At 43.6% G+C, this 19097-nt stretch overlaps 1 protein-coding gene across 1 annotated transcript in view; it reads left to right on the forward strand.

The window, feature by feature from the left end:
- The window catches only part of TMEM245 (transmembrane protein 245), a 533540-nt gene that overhangs the window by 368587 nt on the left and 145856 nt on the right, over positions 1-19097 (forward strand). The window contains exon 12 of the mRNA XM_069219563.1: positions 16579-16701. Coding sequence (XP_069075664.1) covers positions 16579-16701 — 123 coding nt within the window. The remainder of the gene's footprint in view (positions 1-16578; positions 16702-19097) is intronic.

Raw genomic sequence — 19097 nt, forward strand, 5'->3', positions numbered from 1 at the left:
AGGGTCTTCCGCAAACCATAAAATGTGATTCCTTAAAATTGATCTCCAAACCCAGAGCTGACATAAAGGAGACATAAGCTCTAACTATTTCCCGGAGACCATTCATAGTGCGGGTCATGAGGACTGTGTCATCCGCGTACGTCAACACAGGGATATCAGTACCATTCACCTTTGGGACATCCCTACAATGTTCCATCAAAAAATCAGACAGTCCATTTGTATATAGAAGGAACAAAGTAGGAGCCAGAACACACCCCTGGCGCACACCCCTAGAAAGCTTAAACGCCTCTGAGCATTCCCCATTAGGCCCCACCCTCACATTTGCAACCGTTCCAGAGTGAAGGTACCGGAGCAGCTCTACAATATTAGGATCCAACCCTAGCTGATTTAACCTCTCCCACAATATAGACTGGTTCACCTTGTCAAAGGTACAGCTAAGGTCCATAAAAGCAAGATAGAGGGTACCTTTACTGGCCTGCGCGTACTTACCGATCATCATCAGTAGGTTAAGACATTGTTCTCGCGTACCGAGGCCTTCCCTAAAGCCATACTGGTCCTGGCTTAAAATATCATTTCCTATCATCCAGGCCTCTAGACGCCTTAAAATAATCCGTCCCAGGATCTTCGCAGAAGAGTCCAGGAGAGAAATAGGGCGATAGGACTTAGGATCATTTTGATCGCCCTTTTTAAATACTGAAACAATACAGGCTAATCTCCAAGAGGCAGGAATGCCCACAGTAACTGCTGCATTGAGAGCATTTAAGAGAATAGGTGCCCATAACTGGGGGGTTAGATTTATACAAATCCATAGGGATCGAATCCGGGCCCGGAGCTTTATTACTAGCGCTACTCTGTATCGCATGAATAACCTCCTGGAGCGAAAACCTAATTGCTAAGTTAGGGGCCATATCATACTCATTATCCCAATTATTTCTTAGGGGAGTACCCTAAAAAATTCTACAAAAGTGAATTACCCAGGCCTCCGGGGCGATGTTACAGCCAAGGCCCTCAGATGTTTCTGTTCCAAAGGAACCTATATTTACCACCTTCCAAAACAAGCCAGGTTCCTTCAGAGCTATGGCACGCTCTAACTCTTCCCAGGCTTTATCTTTGTTTTAACTTGCTATCCCTCAGGGCCCTTTTATACTTAATTCTAGCTTCTTTTACGGGGACCCAATCTCTAGGATGTTTCCTAGTGGCCAGCTTCAGGTTTGCCCTTGCATCATAGCAGGCCTTGTCAAACCAGCCACATTTGCGTTTACTGGGGTGGCTGCCTACTGATAATAGACAGTCTCTCACTGCTGCATTTACTACTGTTATTGCATCCATAACAGTCTTAGGATTGGGAGCCTCTGTCAAGAGTGTTTCCATAATTAGATGTAAATTTTCCCCCACCACCCTTCCTTCAACTTTTTGGGAATCTACTTGTTTCCACCCAAGCCGCCTACCCTAGTCCCTTATCTCCACAGCTACATGCCCTCCTCGTCCTAATTTACGTAGGGACCCAGGGAGTTTAAAGGACACTATAAGGGGATTATGATCACTAAAACACTCCCCTAGCACCTCACCCCGATCACCAGATCTTTCATAGGTGGAGACACAAAAATATAATCAATAGTGGTTCCAGACCCTCTTTCCACATAGGTTGGAAGTTGGTGAGTGCCTACTGCTTCTATATCACAAAAATTCAAAAGGCCCATCTTCTTAAGTTCCTTAATAAGAACCCTGCCTCTGGAGTCCTGCAGACCATCCACTAAATAATCCTCGCAGTCACACATAAGGGGATTAACCACAGTACTGAGCCTTCCCAATTTAGCATTAAAATCTCCAGAGACAATAGCACAGAATTCCAGCCCCACCTCCTCCATTCTATATTTCAGAACCTGAAGAACGGAGAACAGGGCCCCAATTTGGCACCACACATCCCACACAGCATTATAAAAGTTTACCAGCAAAATATTAAAGTTGTTGGAAAAAATTACCCATACCATCAATATACCCTGGTGGTTGCAGTTAATTTGAAAAGCACCCACTATCTTAGAGAGGCGTATAAGGGTAACCAAGCCACCTTTCGAGCGGCCACCAAGAGACTGCACAGCTGGAATTGCAAATCTGTCATACCCATCCCACACAGACATCCCCTCCGACCAGGTTTCCTGAAGCATGATAACATCATAGTTAACCACACACCTGACCCACGCCTGATCAGATAACTTGGCATCATACCCCGCAATATCCCATGAAATAAGATTGCACTGTGGAGGCACCTCTACCCGCGTAGTCAGGGTCTCGGCGCGTTGTCAATCCACCCCTTCCAAACATGAGTTACTGTTGGTGACAGTTCTTCTGATGGTTGCCTGCAAGCTATTCTGACCTAGAGGGGGATTCCTACCAATGCCAAGAGAAGCTCCAACACTCAATCGCATGTGGTCATAAAAATAACCCAGAGGGACCATACCTATTGTACCTGCTCTTTGAACAGCAGGACGATAAGTAGAGAGGAGCCTTTGAGTCAGGGCTTTTAACATTTATAATAATACAATCTTCATTCCCCACCTTATTTTTGGGCCCAACCCAACCAATTCTTCTGGAAAACAGAATATCCTTAAAATCCTTACATGAAAAATCACAGTTCTTACTCAACCAGTATCAAACCTTATTTGTGAGTTGGGCCGTAGACTCAGTTACCCCAGGAGCAAGAGCAGGTGCATTCGTCAACACCACCACATAGGGGGCACAAGCTGGGGGGAGATCCAAACAAGCCAATGAAGGCCTGATCGTCAGCGGATTCGGATTATCATTCCCAACCAGCTGTTGGCCGACCCCCGCCATCTCCCACAGATTCAGGATCAGGCTGCCTACTACAACTAAGCCTATTGACAGTCCTATCAACCCTTAGTAGAGAAGTCGGTGCATCCGGGGCAATCTCAGCGCGAGCCCCCTGACCCCCAGAATTTGAAGGATTAGCCAATAGCTGAGATGTTTTTCCCAGAGGCCCCAAGGACCCTGCAGCTTCCTCCGGCAGGAACAACTTCTCACTAGAATGAGATTGCCTCGTCGGGGCCACACAACCACCAGCACAGTGCCTCCCTTGGCTTCCTTGCACACATATCAGAGAAACAGCTTTTTCTATGGCTGATAATTTCGCCACAACAGGGGACAAAATCTCCTGGATCATTTCCTGGAATTTTGACAATAAAATAGTTACATCACAACCCAGATGCTGGCAAGGTGCAGGGTCACTGCTCGTACCCTTAGGGAGCTCCAAGAGAGGTGTTTTCAACTTGGGCATCATTTTCTTTAAGACCTTTTTTTCCTCGGGGGGGCTACATTTGTTCACGGGGCAGGCCGGTGGAGAAGATAATAAAAGTCTTTTGCTTCTTCTGGAGGGGCCTTGGCCACCAGAACCCTCTATTGTCTCTGTTGGCTCACCCCGGACAGACTCAGCAGCCGCCATAACCGCACTTTGGTCCCCCCCCGGATAAGCCACCTCCACACCCATGCCCTCCCAAGGACTACTATCAATTGGGACCTGACACCAGTCCTCCAATTCCATGGATAACCTCCTCTCTGCTAAATCGATTTGCTTTGTTACAACCCCGACTGCTCTTGCGAGGAAGGAATCCAATGTAGTGGTGCCATTTCCCTGTCTACCACCACCATCACCACCCCCCAATGTACCAGTTAACGGACCCCTTTTCCTGCCCATTTTTCAATGAAAAAGTTTCATACAACAAAGCAACAAACAAAGCTATCTAAAAAATTAAAAACTATTAAAAATCCACTGTAAAACTCCAAATATACACCAAGTATTAATAAATATATATACTCACCCTCCACAGGAAACGAAAGAGGGGTGGCCCAGCCCAGCCTCTAACGGGCGATGACGGGCGTAAGACGGGCCCGCCCTTGGCCCGGGCTATGCCCGGGCGCGTCCCGCGGGCGCGTGAACGTTTTTTTAAAGGGGCCGCTCCCCACCCTCCTCCTGCGGTCCAAAACTGCAGAGGGGCATGGCTCCCGCCCCCAGCCGCTTCCAGGCGATTAGCGCGTCCCGCGGCAGCGGGCGCGTGAAAGTTTTTTAAAGGGGACGCACCCCGGCCTCCTCCTGCGGTCCAAAACTGCACGGGGCCTGGCTCCTGCTTCCAGACGATTAGCGCGTCCCGCGGCAGCGGACGCGTGAAAGTTTTTTAAAGGGGCCGCTCCCCGCCCTCCTCCTACGGTCCAAAACTGCACGGGCCCTGGCTCCTGCCCCCAGCCGCTTCCAGGCGGTTAGCGCATCCCGCGGGCGCATGAATGTTTTTTAAAGGGGCCGCTCCCCGCCCTCCCCTGCGGTCCAAAACTGCACCGGGGGCCTGGCTCCCGCTTCCAGTCGACTAGCGCGTCCCGCGGCAGCGGGCACGTGAAAGTTTTTTAAAGGGGCCACTCCCCCCCCCTCCTCCTGTGGTCCAAAACTGCACGGGGCCTGGCTCCCGCCCCCAGCCGCTTCCAGGCGATTAGCGCGTCCCCCAAGAGTAGACATTATCTCTGCTGCATGAAGCTGTCCTTTCCTGTGATCAGTGACTGAGGGTAAAACAGCAGACTGTTCCAGCATTCATTAAAAAATGCTCCACAAGCAACCTTGGGGTTTCCAGACTTTTCTGTAGTGAGAACTACGTCTGGTCAGTGAAAATCCAAGTGAGCTACTGAAGGCTAAACAACTTGTGCATTGTTTCCAGACTCCCCCATGCCTAGCTTAATGCCCAATGTCCATAGAGCCAGATACTATGGGCTTCCATGGGTGTCAGTGAAAGTGTGGTCCTAGGTGATGTATTAACATGTGTGTCTAGGAATGGGGTATTTTTTTGTGGGTGACTGAGTTACTGTCTTGTATATACTTGTAGCACAGGACATAACTTGCGCCAAATGTGGCACTGTTACAAGTATAACACATACATACACACTTTTTTTTAAATGGGAGAAACTTACAGTGCAGAAAAATATTCTGCAGACAAATTCATATTAAGAATATTTGTTCTGCACTCATGCACAGTATATACTGGCCACTTGGAGCAAGAGGGCTGCTGCTTGTAGATGCAACACTTTTAAAATGGGAAACAAATAAAATGAAGAGTTAACTTAATCATCAATGTAGCATTTCATTTGAAATTTCTGACATGTAAAAGCATTAAGAAACATCGTTTTGTTCACAGCTCCAATACTGAGTTGGCAAGGACTTTTATTTAAGAGTTAGATACCTCAGACCTTCAGTTGTTCACCTCTGTTACTCAGCCTTGATCATAAACCTGATAGAGCACTGCTCATTACCAGGCCCTGCTATCTACATCCTGATGATGATGATGATGATGATGATGATGATAATGTAAAATGGCAGTCTTCCCTGAACCTCAAAAGAAATATTGATCTTGTGCTATTTTAAAATTGAACTCAAGGCTGCGAGCTACTCTGAAGGTGTCTGGGAGCTACAAGAAGCTCTCAATCGATGGGTTGGAGACACCTGATCTAGATTAAACAACATGGTGAAAGGTCCAGTAAAAATTAAAATGAAGTAAAGCAGCGAGGACAGCACACAAGCTTTAACATAAGAAAAGCAGTTATGACACATAATGTTTCCCGGATAAAAAAAATCCACCAGATTTCGACCAGACCAGAACATCGTAACGCAGCAGCCATAAAGCTTCTGTTTACTAACAGCTGTACCTTTCTTACATTATTATTATACATTGAAGCATTAGGAAATACTTTTGACATTAACCCTCTTAAAACATCTACAATTACATTTGAAAAGGCGGCTCAGCCTTTAGTACAAATAAATTACACAGCAAAGCCACATGTAAAAACACATGAGTTTAGACACAATCATTGTTCACAGGAAACATCATGTGATAGAAGTCTAGTGTCTTCAAGAAAACAGAAGAAATATATGAATATATGATTTGGTGTACAAGTATTTGAGTGGTGGAAGCATAGAATCATGCCAATCAGAGTGATGGTAAAGAGGATATGTTTCAAGGGAGAGATAAACATGAGATGGATAGACCTAAACAAAAAAAGCCATTGAATAAGAAGCAACCAAATTAAAGTGATAGTAAAGCCCACCAATGGTGAGCAATGGGATGAGCTGTAAGCCCTTGTAGGTTCTTGATAAGTCATAACAGGCCTTTTGCAACTAGTTACCCTTCAGTGTCTGGTACGCTTGATCTAAAAAATAAAAAAAAATGGTCCCCTGAAATCATCAGTACTAGGCAGCTAGCTATCTATGCTGTGCACCGAATGTAAGAGGTTGCTATGCCGATAGTCAGGGTGACCCTTTTGGTCTACAGGGGTTAAAATAAAAATACCAAATGCTCTCTTTTGTGGTAGTATGAGTTAGCAGTTTAGGCTTATCAGGGGGTAGGGCTAAGCTTTTTGTGCTGTGGAGGACTTCCTCTGGGTAAAATACTTCAACTGCATAAGCTGTAGAGAAAGAATATTTTACACTACTATCCAGTGTTTCTGAGATATAAACACAATTAAATTATGTCAGCGCCATATATGTACATGGACACCCCATGCAGTACCAGTGAGATTCAAAATACAATACCGTTGGTTAGACATGAATCACTTATGTAAAATATTACGTTGAAAAATTTTATATAGTGTCACCAAGATAAGGATATGTAGATCTTGGGAAGATGAAGTGTGTATGAATGACAATATGTAGATTACAAGAAACATGCCAACTAAAGTTTGACACCACAAGTTTTTGCCACTGGTACTGAGGCTTTTCAACCTAAGGTGCTCAGAATTCCTGCTAAACGGATCGCCAGTGCCTGTGCTCAGGTAAAGGTTTACTGGTGGGATTCCTTGTGACCATGTCTCCCTCGCACCCTACAACCAAAAGGGGACCCCTGAGATTCGACTGCAAAGACCCCTATGCAGCAAAAGTACTTTGCCCAAAAGAAGTCCTTCACCTCGTAAGAGGGCATTTGAGAGAACTTGATATTTACTTGCAAAAATTGATTCTCTGCAACAGAACTTACCTTCTTTGAAGATTTTCTGGCATTGAAACATTCTATAAAGATAACTATATTTTTTACATATTGGTGTTGTTTCTTCTTGACTTTTTGTGTTCAACACATGCTTAGCACTAAACCCTGATAACCCTAAACTGCTAGCTCGCAATACCACAAAACAGAGCTTTTGGGATTATTATTTTAACCCCTGTAAATCAATAAGGGTCACCTGGACTATCTGTTACACTACACAGGTAGCCTGCTTCCTACAGCAGTGGAAAAATACAAGTCATCCATTTTGGTGCAGTGTGAAACAAAAAAGCTTATGGGGCAGGACAAACACATGAACAGGGAGGAAAGCAACAGATTGGATGGATTTATAAATACTCTATTTTTCAATCATGAACAAGGGCTTAAACCAAAACCTATATGATGTATTGTTTTGTACTCTAGATGTCATAGGCAACAGTTAGCAAATATTGTCTACCGGTGAGACTCAAAAGTGAGATAGAGATGTGGTCTTCAACTGGCACATTAAGGAAGATACTAAAGAAATTGATTAAAGAAGGCAGTTTCTAAGCATTTAAGGAATTAATGACAATAAGTGAAGACAGTAATACAAAATTAGAGTGGAAACATAAAAATTCTGGTTTTCCATCAGTTCCTCGAATTTTTATTTTTGGCTGTATTGTCTAAACAGTTAATGTTGCATTTTAAGAAGTCCCGGCTGTTTAACTCATTCCACTTCGGTAGAACCATCAAGTGTGAAGTACAGACCGACATCTTTAAAACTATTTTTTAATGGATATGTTTTTTTGCATATGTGTTTTAGTAATTTCTGAAATGCAAGGGAAAACAAGGATGGAAAATCGAAAGGAGATCTAATGGGTAGGGGTAGTGGTGAAATAATCAAATATCAAGGTTGATTGTTGTAGATCTACAAATTGGTTCTAGCGACATAGATCATATTGTAGATCAGTGTAGTCAGTATATTGTAAACCAGTGCTTAATTTGTGCTGGTGCCTTCAGGTGCTTAGCACCAACACATTTATGACAGTCTACCACATGGTGACTCTGTCTATATATTTTTGAGAAGAGCTCATGAACAACATATTGAGTTTACTGAAAAGAAATTGAATGGGTTCAGGCTATATTTACTGCATTACATGATCTGGAATAGCAAAGTGTCACACCTCTATTGTGTGATAGTATTTGGCACTACTGGCAGTGACAGGGGCTAGTGTAGAGTATATTGCTCTGTATTGGAGTACCTGATAGGAGAGAAGTAAAATTATATCATGCCACATTCTGAGTAAACTACTCTGTTGACCCCATGTACTGGACTAGCAAACACAGACTTCCTTAGCAGTAACAATGTCTCGAACAGATGGAGTCTGGTTTAACTCTGGCAGTCTATTAGTCACTTTATATTCTGTTCATTGTGAGCAATTTTGGTCAGTTATACAATCAGCACCACTTTGGTAGGCAGAGTTGACTGTTTGCCAGTGGACAAGGATACACGTTTTCTCCACTCGTACAGAGGTGACGAACCATTTACACAAGTGTGCAGTTAATACTGGTTTATCAATAGTGTCATCTATCAGATGCATAGCTTAGGTGAATTTGACAGGGTAGGCCCTGGACATTTTTTTACCAAATCGCCTGCCAATGTGGGAGCAGTGTAGTGCAATGCCATTGAATACGTATAGTCTAGAATAAGTGTCAGTTAAGTCTCCAACTCACACTGTTGGCCAGCAGGTTGGCCATGTAAAGCCTCACTGGCGACCAGTGGCAATAACGGAATATCTAGAACTACAAATGTATATGGCACTTTACACCCCAGTTCTGGGGTAAATTAGAAGTGTGACTATTACACAACTGAATCGGTTTAGTTTCTTGGAGAATGGAAGGCGTTTTTGTCATTTCATTGATTGAAGGCCTTGGTGGGTAAATCAGCAATTTTAAGAATTAGTGTTTAAGTTGTACAGTACCTAGATGGAAAGAAATAATCTAGTTATTCATAGCTTTACATAGATTGTAGAAGGAAGACAAAAGAGATGGTATCATTGTTTTATTTGAAAATGTTATGCCTCAAGATGACGTGATATGAAAATGAGTGACGTCGATTAGTGAGTGTGCTTTATTGGTGGTAATCAAAGTTTTAAAATGCTGCCCAAACCGTTACAAGTTTTTATAATTGTTTAATTTGGCAAAGTTTTCACAAAAAGCTGCTGAGAAATGTTTATTAAAAGTATTTTTGCTGTAGCAAAAGTCCATCAAAACCCACAATAACGTGGTCATTTTTGTGCACGAATGTTTGAGAGACATTCTCCAACAATTGTTTTTTTGGAAGTTTTAATTTATCTTCAAACTTTCTTTATTAAGTGTTTCAAGACATTGAGCATTACAGGATCATCTTGAAACTTTCAGACGTTACTATAAGAACAGTGTGCACATATTCAGTATATTAAATGGCAAGGTGATTTGTAGTTAGTGGGCATGGTTTGCCAAACCCAACCCGTGAGCAAACTATCTAGCAGTGTGTCTGTCCATGCGGTAGGTCAACGTACCCATTTCTTACTTGAAAGTAGTGAAGTATGGTGCAGCAGCAAAGTGGTTGGGCGGGTGGCCCAAGCTGCAGCCTCAATGTATGAATGTCATTCAGATACCGCCTACAAATTAATGAGGCGTTAGTGTATTCCACTCAACCGCTTTTGGGCAGCTGGCTACCTTCCAACTGTATCTCAGACATTTTGTCTGGGGTTTGCTGGGTGTCCCCTACTGCCCCCACAGGAGCCTGTGTTTCTAAGTATGTCTGGAGAGGAGCCCAGATATCCCGGGTTCGTGAGCTTGGGGGGGGAGCAGCTCAGCATATGTGAGGATTTCCTCTTCACAATATTTGAGATAATGTAGCCTCTCCTTAAATTTAGGTGCTCGGCTCTGCCCCATCAGCACGCTGTTCTGCGCTTTGCCAGGAGGTGTGCGAGCGCAGCATACTTTGTGAAGCATCTCTCTATGTCTTCAGTGTACCCTAATAACGCCATTAGCGGTGTGAGGTGTACAGTCTTGCCTATAATGATAGTTAGGGCAGCAGTCTCCCCCCAGAATTCCTGGATTGAGCCACAGGTCCAAGCCAGATGCATAACGTCTGCACCTTCTGCCCCACAACTCCTGCACTTGTCATCCTGGCTCAGTTAATATCCGTGCAGTGAAGCAGAGGTGGAGTACGTACAATGCAGAAACTTAAAATAAATAATCCATAATCTCCTACTTGAGGCTAGTTGCCCCATCTGTTGACAGCAGTATCACCATTGTTTGTATGTAAGGCTGTGCCAGGTTCCTATTTCCACCACAGCCATGGATTCCCAGTTGTGTCTGGGGAACCAAGTTGTGCCGAGTGATAAAGAATCAATACCAAGTGTCGAGAAGTGGAGCAGGATCTATAGTGTGCTGAAAGAGGAAGGCTCACAGGGAAAGTCAGGAGTGATGGCCCCAATGTGTCAGAGCCAACGTAATAAAATATGTCTAGTCGGGTCAGTGTTGCCCCATCAAAGAAATCTTCACGGTCAATAAAGCTGTCTGTATAAAGGTCCCTCCATGTGTTGATTCTGACCTTAAGGAATATGACCCTAAATGCCATTTAATGAGTGACGGGTATGGCAAAGTGGTAAGGCAAAGGAATGAGAGGCGAGTAGAGCAGTGACTTGCTGAGTTTGTTTGCCAGGTTCTACCATGCCGCTGTGGTGCGGGCAACTTTCGGAGCGCAGGACAGGCTGCCACACATTCCCATAAAGGCAGATACAGGGATGTGTTCCATGTAGCCTTGTTCAACTGCCAGATGCAGCATGTAAGAGAGGGGCCTATACTTACAGATAGTATAGAAAATAGAACTCCATTTATGGGCCTTCAAAGCACTCCTCCCTCGAAAAGGGTTGTATAAGTATGTTCCATCGTGTATGTGGCTGTTTACTCACCCAAGCTAATCTTATCAGTTGTGTTTTAAGCACTTTGTAAATTTGCTGCCCTGGCAAGTAGGGAATATTGGGGAAAAGATAGAGCAGCCTCTTCATAAGATGGATTGGGCCTGCAAGGGATAGTGGCAGTGATATTGAGCTTGCGAGTATATCTATAATCATGTCTAGGGTGGTCCCATAGTTAGCCTGAATCAGCTCCCCTCCGTCTTTAGATAATACTATGCCTAGGTATCCAAGGTCAGTATCACACCACTGAAGTGGGAAGTCCAGGTGGAAGGGGTCCGTGGCTGGGATTAGGCAAAAAAGGTATGATTTTCCCCAATTATTTTGGATGCCTGACAGACCACCAAAGCACCCAAATTCTCAGAGGATCGCATTAAGATTGACCTGTGGCTCCCTAATACAAATTGTGAAATCAACAGCATATAATTACATCAATATATGTCTGGTGGGGTACATGATGATTACTCACGATGGCCCTGTTGCAGCTTGTCCACTAGAGATCCCAGCACCAACTCGAATAAGAATGGTGACAGGGGACGTCCCTGTCGGGTGCCACGTTCAATATGAAAGGGGGAGCAAACATTTTCAGTTGATTTGTATTTTTTGCTGTCGGTTGGGAGCACAACAAGGCGATCTAGGTCATAAAGGTGATTAGGATCCCTATGCGCCTCAGGACAACCATCAGATAATCCCACTCCCTGAAATCAAAAGCTTTTGCTGCATGGAGGAACACCACAGCAGTGGCCAGCTATGGGTCTGTGTCTTGCATAAGCGCAAATAAAGTGTGCAAATTATGTGAGATACATCACCCTGGGATGAACCCAAACTGATCCAGGAAAACCAGAAAAGGCATCAGTAGGCTAAGCCTATTTGTGAGGCTCTTGGCTAGTATTTTGACATCACAATTAATGAGAGAGAGGGTCCTATAAGACACTCAGCTGGTTTGCCAGATTTAAGTAAAACATTAATCCTCGACCTCGCACATGGATGGCAGCAACAGGCCAGCTTCCCTTGCCTACCTTTTTTTGAGGATCGTGACCACCGAGCCAGAGAATGTCTTCTAGAAATCAGCCTGAAGCCAGGGGCCTTTTCAAAACGTAGCTGCATGATGGCTTCCCTTATTTCATCTTCTTCTATGTCAGCTGAAAGGAATTCCCTCTGTATATCTCTCATCCAGCTCAGGGTCACATCTTCTAAGTAAGCATTTGTGCCTACTGTTTGTAATCTGCAAGTGGCATAAAGTCACTGGTAGAAAACCAAGAACACTTTAAGTATTTCCGGGGAGTCTCAGACGGCGGTGCCACCATCATCCTGTATTTCAAGGATGGCATTACTGCCTCGGAGGTGATGTTTTATAGTTGCCAGTGCACTCCCTAGCTATTCCCCCTCGCCCTATTCCCCAGCTGTGGAGTATTGCTAGTGAAACAAGCATTCCTGTTCCACTGTGTCCTGATATTCAGATATAGACTCCCTGAGCTTCCGGCTAAATCTGGGTTTGGGGGATCCCCCAGCCTCCTCTTGAGAACCTTAATGTCAACTTCAATTTTCCTTAAATGGTCTCTGGTCGAGCGCAAGATCCTTCTGCTCTTAGCCACACAGAGCCCTCGAATTGTGACCTTGCTGGTCTCCTATATGGTGCTGATCTGTGGGCCAGGATCCTTATTTCTATTAGAAAAAGTCTTACTTCTTGTCTGAGTTCCTCCCAAAATGTTGTCTAAAAACTGTGGCGGGAAGAGTCCCAAGAAGTGAGTGAGGAAGTGGCACCTGGAGGAGAAAGCACTTTCAGCTCCTGGGAATGGTCCAAATCGGGGCGTGCCAAATGGGTAGCCTCCTGAAACCAGGTCCCCAGGCCCTTGCAAATGAGCTAGTAGTCAATTGTGGACTGCTATTATGAACCCCAGAGTCAAATATGCCCTTGCTTGTCGGAGATGAAGAGTTCTCCATGCATCTAGAAGTCCATTCTACTCCACAGTGGCAATGGATGTTCCTCCTTGCGTTAGCTTGAGGGTGGGGTAGTGTGTGAGACAGTCCTGATCCAAATTCAATGTAACATTAAAATCTCCCCAACAAACACTGTGCGTGGAGCCAGTGTCTGCAATACCTCCCCAGAGCCTATCAAAGAATCCTGGGTCATCTGTATTCGGACCATAACAATTCACAATGGTGATGGCTATTGAAGCCAGTCTTACCCATACTAAAATGTAGTGACTGTGGCTCAGAGGGGTAGGGGGGGTGCTTGGGGGGGGGGGGGGGACCTCACTGAGTGCACCCTTTGGAACGTATGGGGTGTTCTTCCATATACGTTTTGTGGTGACGCTCACATATGTAGAGTATGTCGCAGAGTATTGATGGGATGCCTATCTCGGCACAAACGTGTCATGTTCAGAACACCCTAAATAGGACTCTTGCAATAGGGCCATGTGAACATTGTGCCTACCTAGATAGGCCAGTATGTGCTGGCGCTTGGGCAGGTCACCCAGCCCTCTGATATTACATGTCAAGCAGTTATACTGAAGCCATGCAGTAGTGTGCGGTGCCTAGCCTCGGTCAGCCATATCCAGTGGAGTGTTGCTGTGATATGCATTTGTTATGGGTCCACCCAATGGATAGCAGCAGGACTGGCATATACATTGGCGGGAAAGCATATGTGTGTGCACAAAAAAGAAATGTAACTTTCCCACTCCCCACCCACACTGACGACCCAACCCCGGCAGGAAAAAACTCCCCTCTCAAAAACCTAGATACAGCATAGCATTCAAAAGCAGTGCCAGTAATTTCATCCTAAGGACATGTACAACAATATTTCAAGAATAGTGGAATTTGAAGCTAGCTTGTTTGGAAGTGATAGAGAGAGAAAGAAAAGAAAGGTAAAGAAGTAATATAAGCGCTGGCAGCCAGGGTCAGGCCGGGAGCAAAAGAGGCAGAAGTTCTGTGAGAGAGAAATATAGGAAATGTATATTCAGCTGGAATGGATGGAAAGATAGACAGGAAGAAGAAGCAAGAACAAATTAAGGAGTATCCTTCAGGGTGTTGAGCCAGTGAGCCAGGCAGTTCCTCCTTTCTTTAATGAGGGTGTCTGGGGCATACATGTGAAGTCCTCAAACGCCTCTCAGCTCAGAATCAACCTAAAGTGAGTGAAATGGTGACGGCCGTAGGTGACGAGGGCAAGATTGTCCCTTAAAAGGACCGAATCTCATTACACTAGTAGGTGCTAGCGTTTAAGAGTCCTAGGAAAGGCTGGACTCTTTATACAACCATGTTATTTGCCTTATAGTCACTTATATGTCCACCTGATGTGCTGATTGTCGTCCTGCTACGGCTGGTCTATCGCACCTCTGAGAGCGGCGATGAGGGTCTGGAAGATTGCAATGGCCTACCAGATGAGGACACGCAGTCCAAGTTGTGCTTTAGAAATTCCGCACCCTGCTGTGGGTTGTTGAAAATGTGGGGCTTTCCCTTATGTGTGATGCGTAGTTGAGCCGAATAGAGCATTGCATACTGGATGTTGGCTTTTTGCAGTTTCTCTTTGATGGGCCCGTACTTCTGGCGAGCCTTCTGAACAGCAACGGAGTCAGGTAATATGGCTACATTGTTGCCCTTGTATTGAAGCGATCACTGTTCTCTAGCAAGGTGCAGGGCAGTATCCCTAATGCAATAGCTTAGCAAGCAGATGATGATCAGTCTTGCCCTGGGGGGGTTGGCATGGGGGGGTGAGGGATGTGCCGCCAGCACCCTGTCTGCCCTCTCCACCACCAGTAACTTGGAAAAAGCCTCCGCTCTGAATAGTGCGGTAAGGAGGTGCTCTACAAACTCCTCCATCTTTCCTGTGTTGGTTGTTTTGGGAATCTCCGTAATGCGCAGATTGCTCCGCTGGTATCACGCCTCCAGGTCTTTGTTCTTGGCAGAGATCACTTTGAGGACTTTCTTCATGTTTAATAGTTCACTTCTATGGGAGTCAATATCTTCCACTGTGGAAATTCGCTGTTCAGCCTCGGTGAGACGACCGTCATGTTTTTCTAGTCAGTGTGTGATGGCATCCATCTGGGAGCACATAGTGTTCATTTTGGATTTAGTTGAGTTTAGACTCTGCTGCATAGTGATCAGAAGGGACTTCACATCGGCAAAATCGGCTGCATCAGCACTGGAGGAGCTTTGCAATCCATTCTGATCATCATTGCCAGCAGAGGTACAGGTAGATCTGCGGGTGTCCAAGTGGAGTTTAGCTTGCTTAGCATAAGGTTTCCCCATAACGGTGCACGTCTTGAGGGTGGCGGACACCATGACTGCTACTTATCACAGTCTAATGTGGGTATCCCACGAATGACTAGTGGCAGGATGATGCCAGACTAAAGCCCCGGATGGCAGAAGCCTCACTCAAGGTCTGCCATATTGCTTGCCAGCTCTTTAGCGACCCCCTCCAGCAACTGTGTTTTGCAGGTAAACTTATACCCATCTCTAATCATTCTCACTCCACTTACTGTGCCTCCCCTTTCATCTCCCTTTTTAGCATTTCCAATTACTTGGGAAAAGTAGTGTGAACTACAAAAACCGTACAGTTTTGCGAAGTCCAACTTGTTCTGTGCTTTTCACAAGTTTTGGGGGCAGAGATATATTTTCACACACTCCAATTAGGGGAAATGGACTTGGCTGTTTCAGTGATGCTTGCTTAACCAGGGCCTTACTATTTATAGTCCTTCAGGGGTCTATTCGATGTGTATACCCACTGTGCACCTTCTTGGCCCCTTCTGTAATACTGATAGCCCTGGCACACACGTAGCACCAGCTCTAGCTTGAGAGGGCATTGTTGCATTTGCATGGGGCATGGCCCCTTGTAAATAAAAGCATCACTTTGACTCTGCACCGCGCCATATTACGGACATGGGCGGAGAGGCAAACAGTCCCTTAGGAGGCACACTGAAGGCACACCACCACAGGTGGCCTGGCAGTTCAGATTGGACTGTTCCCATGGGGAACAGGGTCAAGACTGCTTTGCGTAAGGCTGGGTCCTAACTGGGGTAGCATGCTGAGCAAAAGAATTGATGGATTAAACCCAGATCTGTGACTGGGGTGAATGTTTGATTGGTCCCGTATTCCATCCAACATTTGTGTTTGTTTACTTTTGTCGTCTTAAGTGCACTGGGTATGTCCAGAAGTGTGTTCCAGGCTCACAATGCCACTGGATTCAAGCTGGCCTGGCTGATGGATGGTTCCGCATTCCGTCCATCATTTGTGTTTAATTGCTTCAGAGATATTTGGAGACCAGTCACAACTTACTTATTGGCATCTCAAGACGTGCCTTAACGTACTTTGCATCCAAAAAAGAATACTGCAGTTGTGGTTGGGGTAAAATCCTAAAACAAATACTACTGTAGCATCACTATGACATGTTTGTTATCAGCAGTAACTACTGGAAACTGTTTGTTCTAATTTCTATATGCTGAAAAACTTAATAAAAGCATTATAGTGACTGAGTATAGAACTTTAGCATGTTTATGGTAGTATTGTCTGCTTCTGTGTGTGTGTGTGTGGGTGTTTGTGTGTGTGTGTGTAAGAGAGATAGTCAGGAGGGATGCACACTCACATTGCTTATGTCTTTTGTTTTGTTCCAGATATTAGAGTCTCTTTGGATAGTGATGAGCCGAAACATGAGTCTGTTTTTCACCACAGTGACTACACTAGTGACAGTCCTCTTCTACAGTGGAACAGCACTTCTTAACTTTGTGTTATCATTGGTATGTATGATTTTCAAGAGTTTAATTTTTTGAAGGGTATCTGTTTATTTTTAATGTAGTCAGCTAGTTATCCCAACTTACTCAGCGTGCAAGATTATGTAAAAAGATACTGTGCCTTCTGGTTGTGGCCAGGGAAACTGTGAACATACTTTTGGGCTTAATGTTGGATTGCAGTTACTTTCATAATTTAGGATCAAGAAGAGGAAATGTGATAAACAGAATGGTGTGCTGAACAATTACAGGCATCCACATTTAGGAAACGTTAAGCAAATAACTGAGCAGATGTTATTGCAAAAATAATTTTTAAGACTGGGACTCAAAAACTTTGAGTATGATTCAAAGTTTGTAGCTGAGGCTGAATCATAAAACTAGAATATGAAGGAACAATTCAACAAACGGTGGTGAAAAAGTTAAGTTGAAATAAAACAGAATTTTGACTTTTTTTTCAGAACATTTACATAGTTGTCATTTACATTGATTACATGTGGATGACCCATGACCCAGCTGGAACTACTTTTTTTATTTTTCTGTACTTCTTGCTGAAATTAAAAGTGCCAACATGCTTCAGCTGGACATTCTTTAGACCTATATCACTTTTTACATATTATGTGTTTTTTGTTTGCTTTATTTCACAATCTTTAGAAACCTTCAGGTGCCTCTTGGGAAATATAATTCCGCCAGTATATTTTTCTTGTTTTCTGTCACAATTTGTACAATATCTCTTAAAATATTTGTTTTTACATTTTCTTACACCTGTTATGTTAGCAACCTTTTACATTGCACTCTAATGGGCCTAATAATTTTTACCAATTTGCTTATTCTTTCCAACTGAGGGAAAAAAAGATTAATTACAGTTATAAAAAAAATGAAACGGGTGAAAAGTGGTAAATAAGCATTGGAATAGTTTATTTATGAAAATAAGAAAAGGTAGGAGTCAACATTATAGGTAAGCAAATCCCAAAAATGTGTGTGTTTCTCTTTATAAATATATATGAATATATACACACTTATATCCTTCCATGCAGTTGCTTCCCCAACCCATAGTTCAGCAGCACACACAAAGCTACAGAAAGCTCCACGGCTTTAGGTAGTGCAAATTAATTGTATGATTTATTGCAAGCTTTCAACAGTCATCATACAGGGGTGCACAAAGAATAACGCAGCCGACATGTTTCGGCTAAACACCTTAAACTGGGCCTATGATACTATCATGGAGACCGTTACTTATTGGTACAGTCCTTCTTTGTTGTCCCTGCCCCACAAAACACTAAAATGTTGAGTCCCCAGTTTTTAGCTTAGTCGTCATTTTGAATTCCGTGGTCGTGAATGGCAAACCACACCACACGAAGAAAATCTAATCAGTAACTTTTCCCATTGAAAATGTTTCTTTCTTTTTCATTTATTGTGAACTTAGACAGTCATGAATCATTGGTAACATAATACCTTAGACCCAGATGGGTCAGTGCCTAAGTGTGATACACTTTTGGATTGTCTTTCTTCAATGTTTACAGTTTTCTCTACCTTCAGATCCTGTTACATGACCTAAATAATACATTATTTGAGAGCTCTGTGTGTCTGTAATTTCTAATGTGGTGAAAAGCCAAAACATTTTTCACACATAATTTGTTAAGGCGATCATATCTAATCAATAGTGGCAAATCAGAAGGAATTATCTTCATAATCCATTACACATTCCAAAGCCTTTAAAATATAAATAGTTCTCATGGCTGTCTTGAAGGCTAAGATTAAATTGCTGAAACATGACCAGTTATAATAGTGAAAGAAGAATTATCCTTATAGTTTATTCAGTTATTGCACATCCCAAGGCTGTTTTAACAATAAATAGTTCTCATAACTGATAGAGATAAAGTAATTAGATTGCACATATCCCAGTGGCTTTTCAAAGTAACTCTCTCTCCGAATCATAGTACAACATTTGAGTTGATTACAGTAATGATAAAATATCCATAATGTGATGAATGCTCAAAGGGTTAATATTGCACATATCTCAATAGCTTTTTGGCATAACTCTCTCTCTACATAAAGGTAGTACCTGTAAGGTGATTACAGTACTAATGAAATATCCATAAAGGACAAATACACGAAAAAGAGTTAGTGTTTTCTAAGCATTTACTGCATTTCCCATGTATATGAAGGTTTATTTATAAATGGACAATTACAGAAAATGTCCACAGGGGAAGGTGCAGCGTGCTTTAATACTGTGATTATTCAAAGCATAACCATTCTCATGTGTTCCGTGAGGGAAAGTGCAACATGCTTATGAGAACTTAACCATTATCACTTTTATTACTTGAGAAAAGGTGCTACATGCCACGATATTATGGCAGCAACCAAAGTGCTCCTAAATTAACTTCTGCTGTCACGGGAGCACAAGG

This window comes from Pleurodeles waltl, chromosome 2_2 (genome assembly GCF_031143425.1).
Source record: "Pleurodeles waltl isolate 20211129_DDA chromosome 2_2, aPleWal1.hap1.20221129, whole genome shotgun sequence".
Classification (NCBI taxonomy): Eukaryota; Metazoa; Chordata; class Amphibia; order Caudata; family Salamandridae; genus Pleurodeles; species Pleurodeles waltl.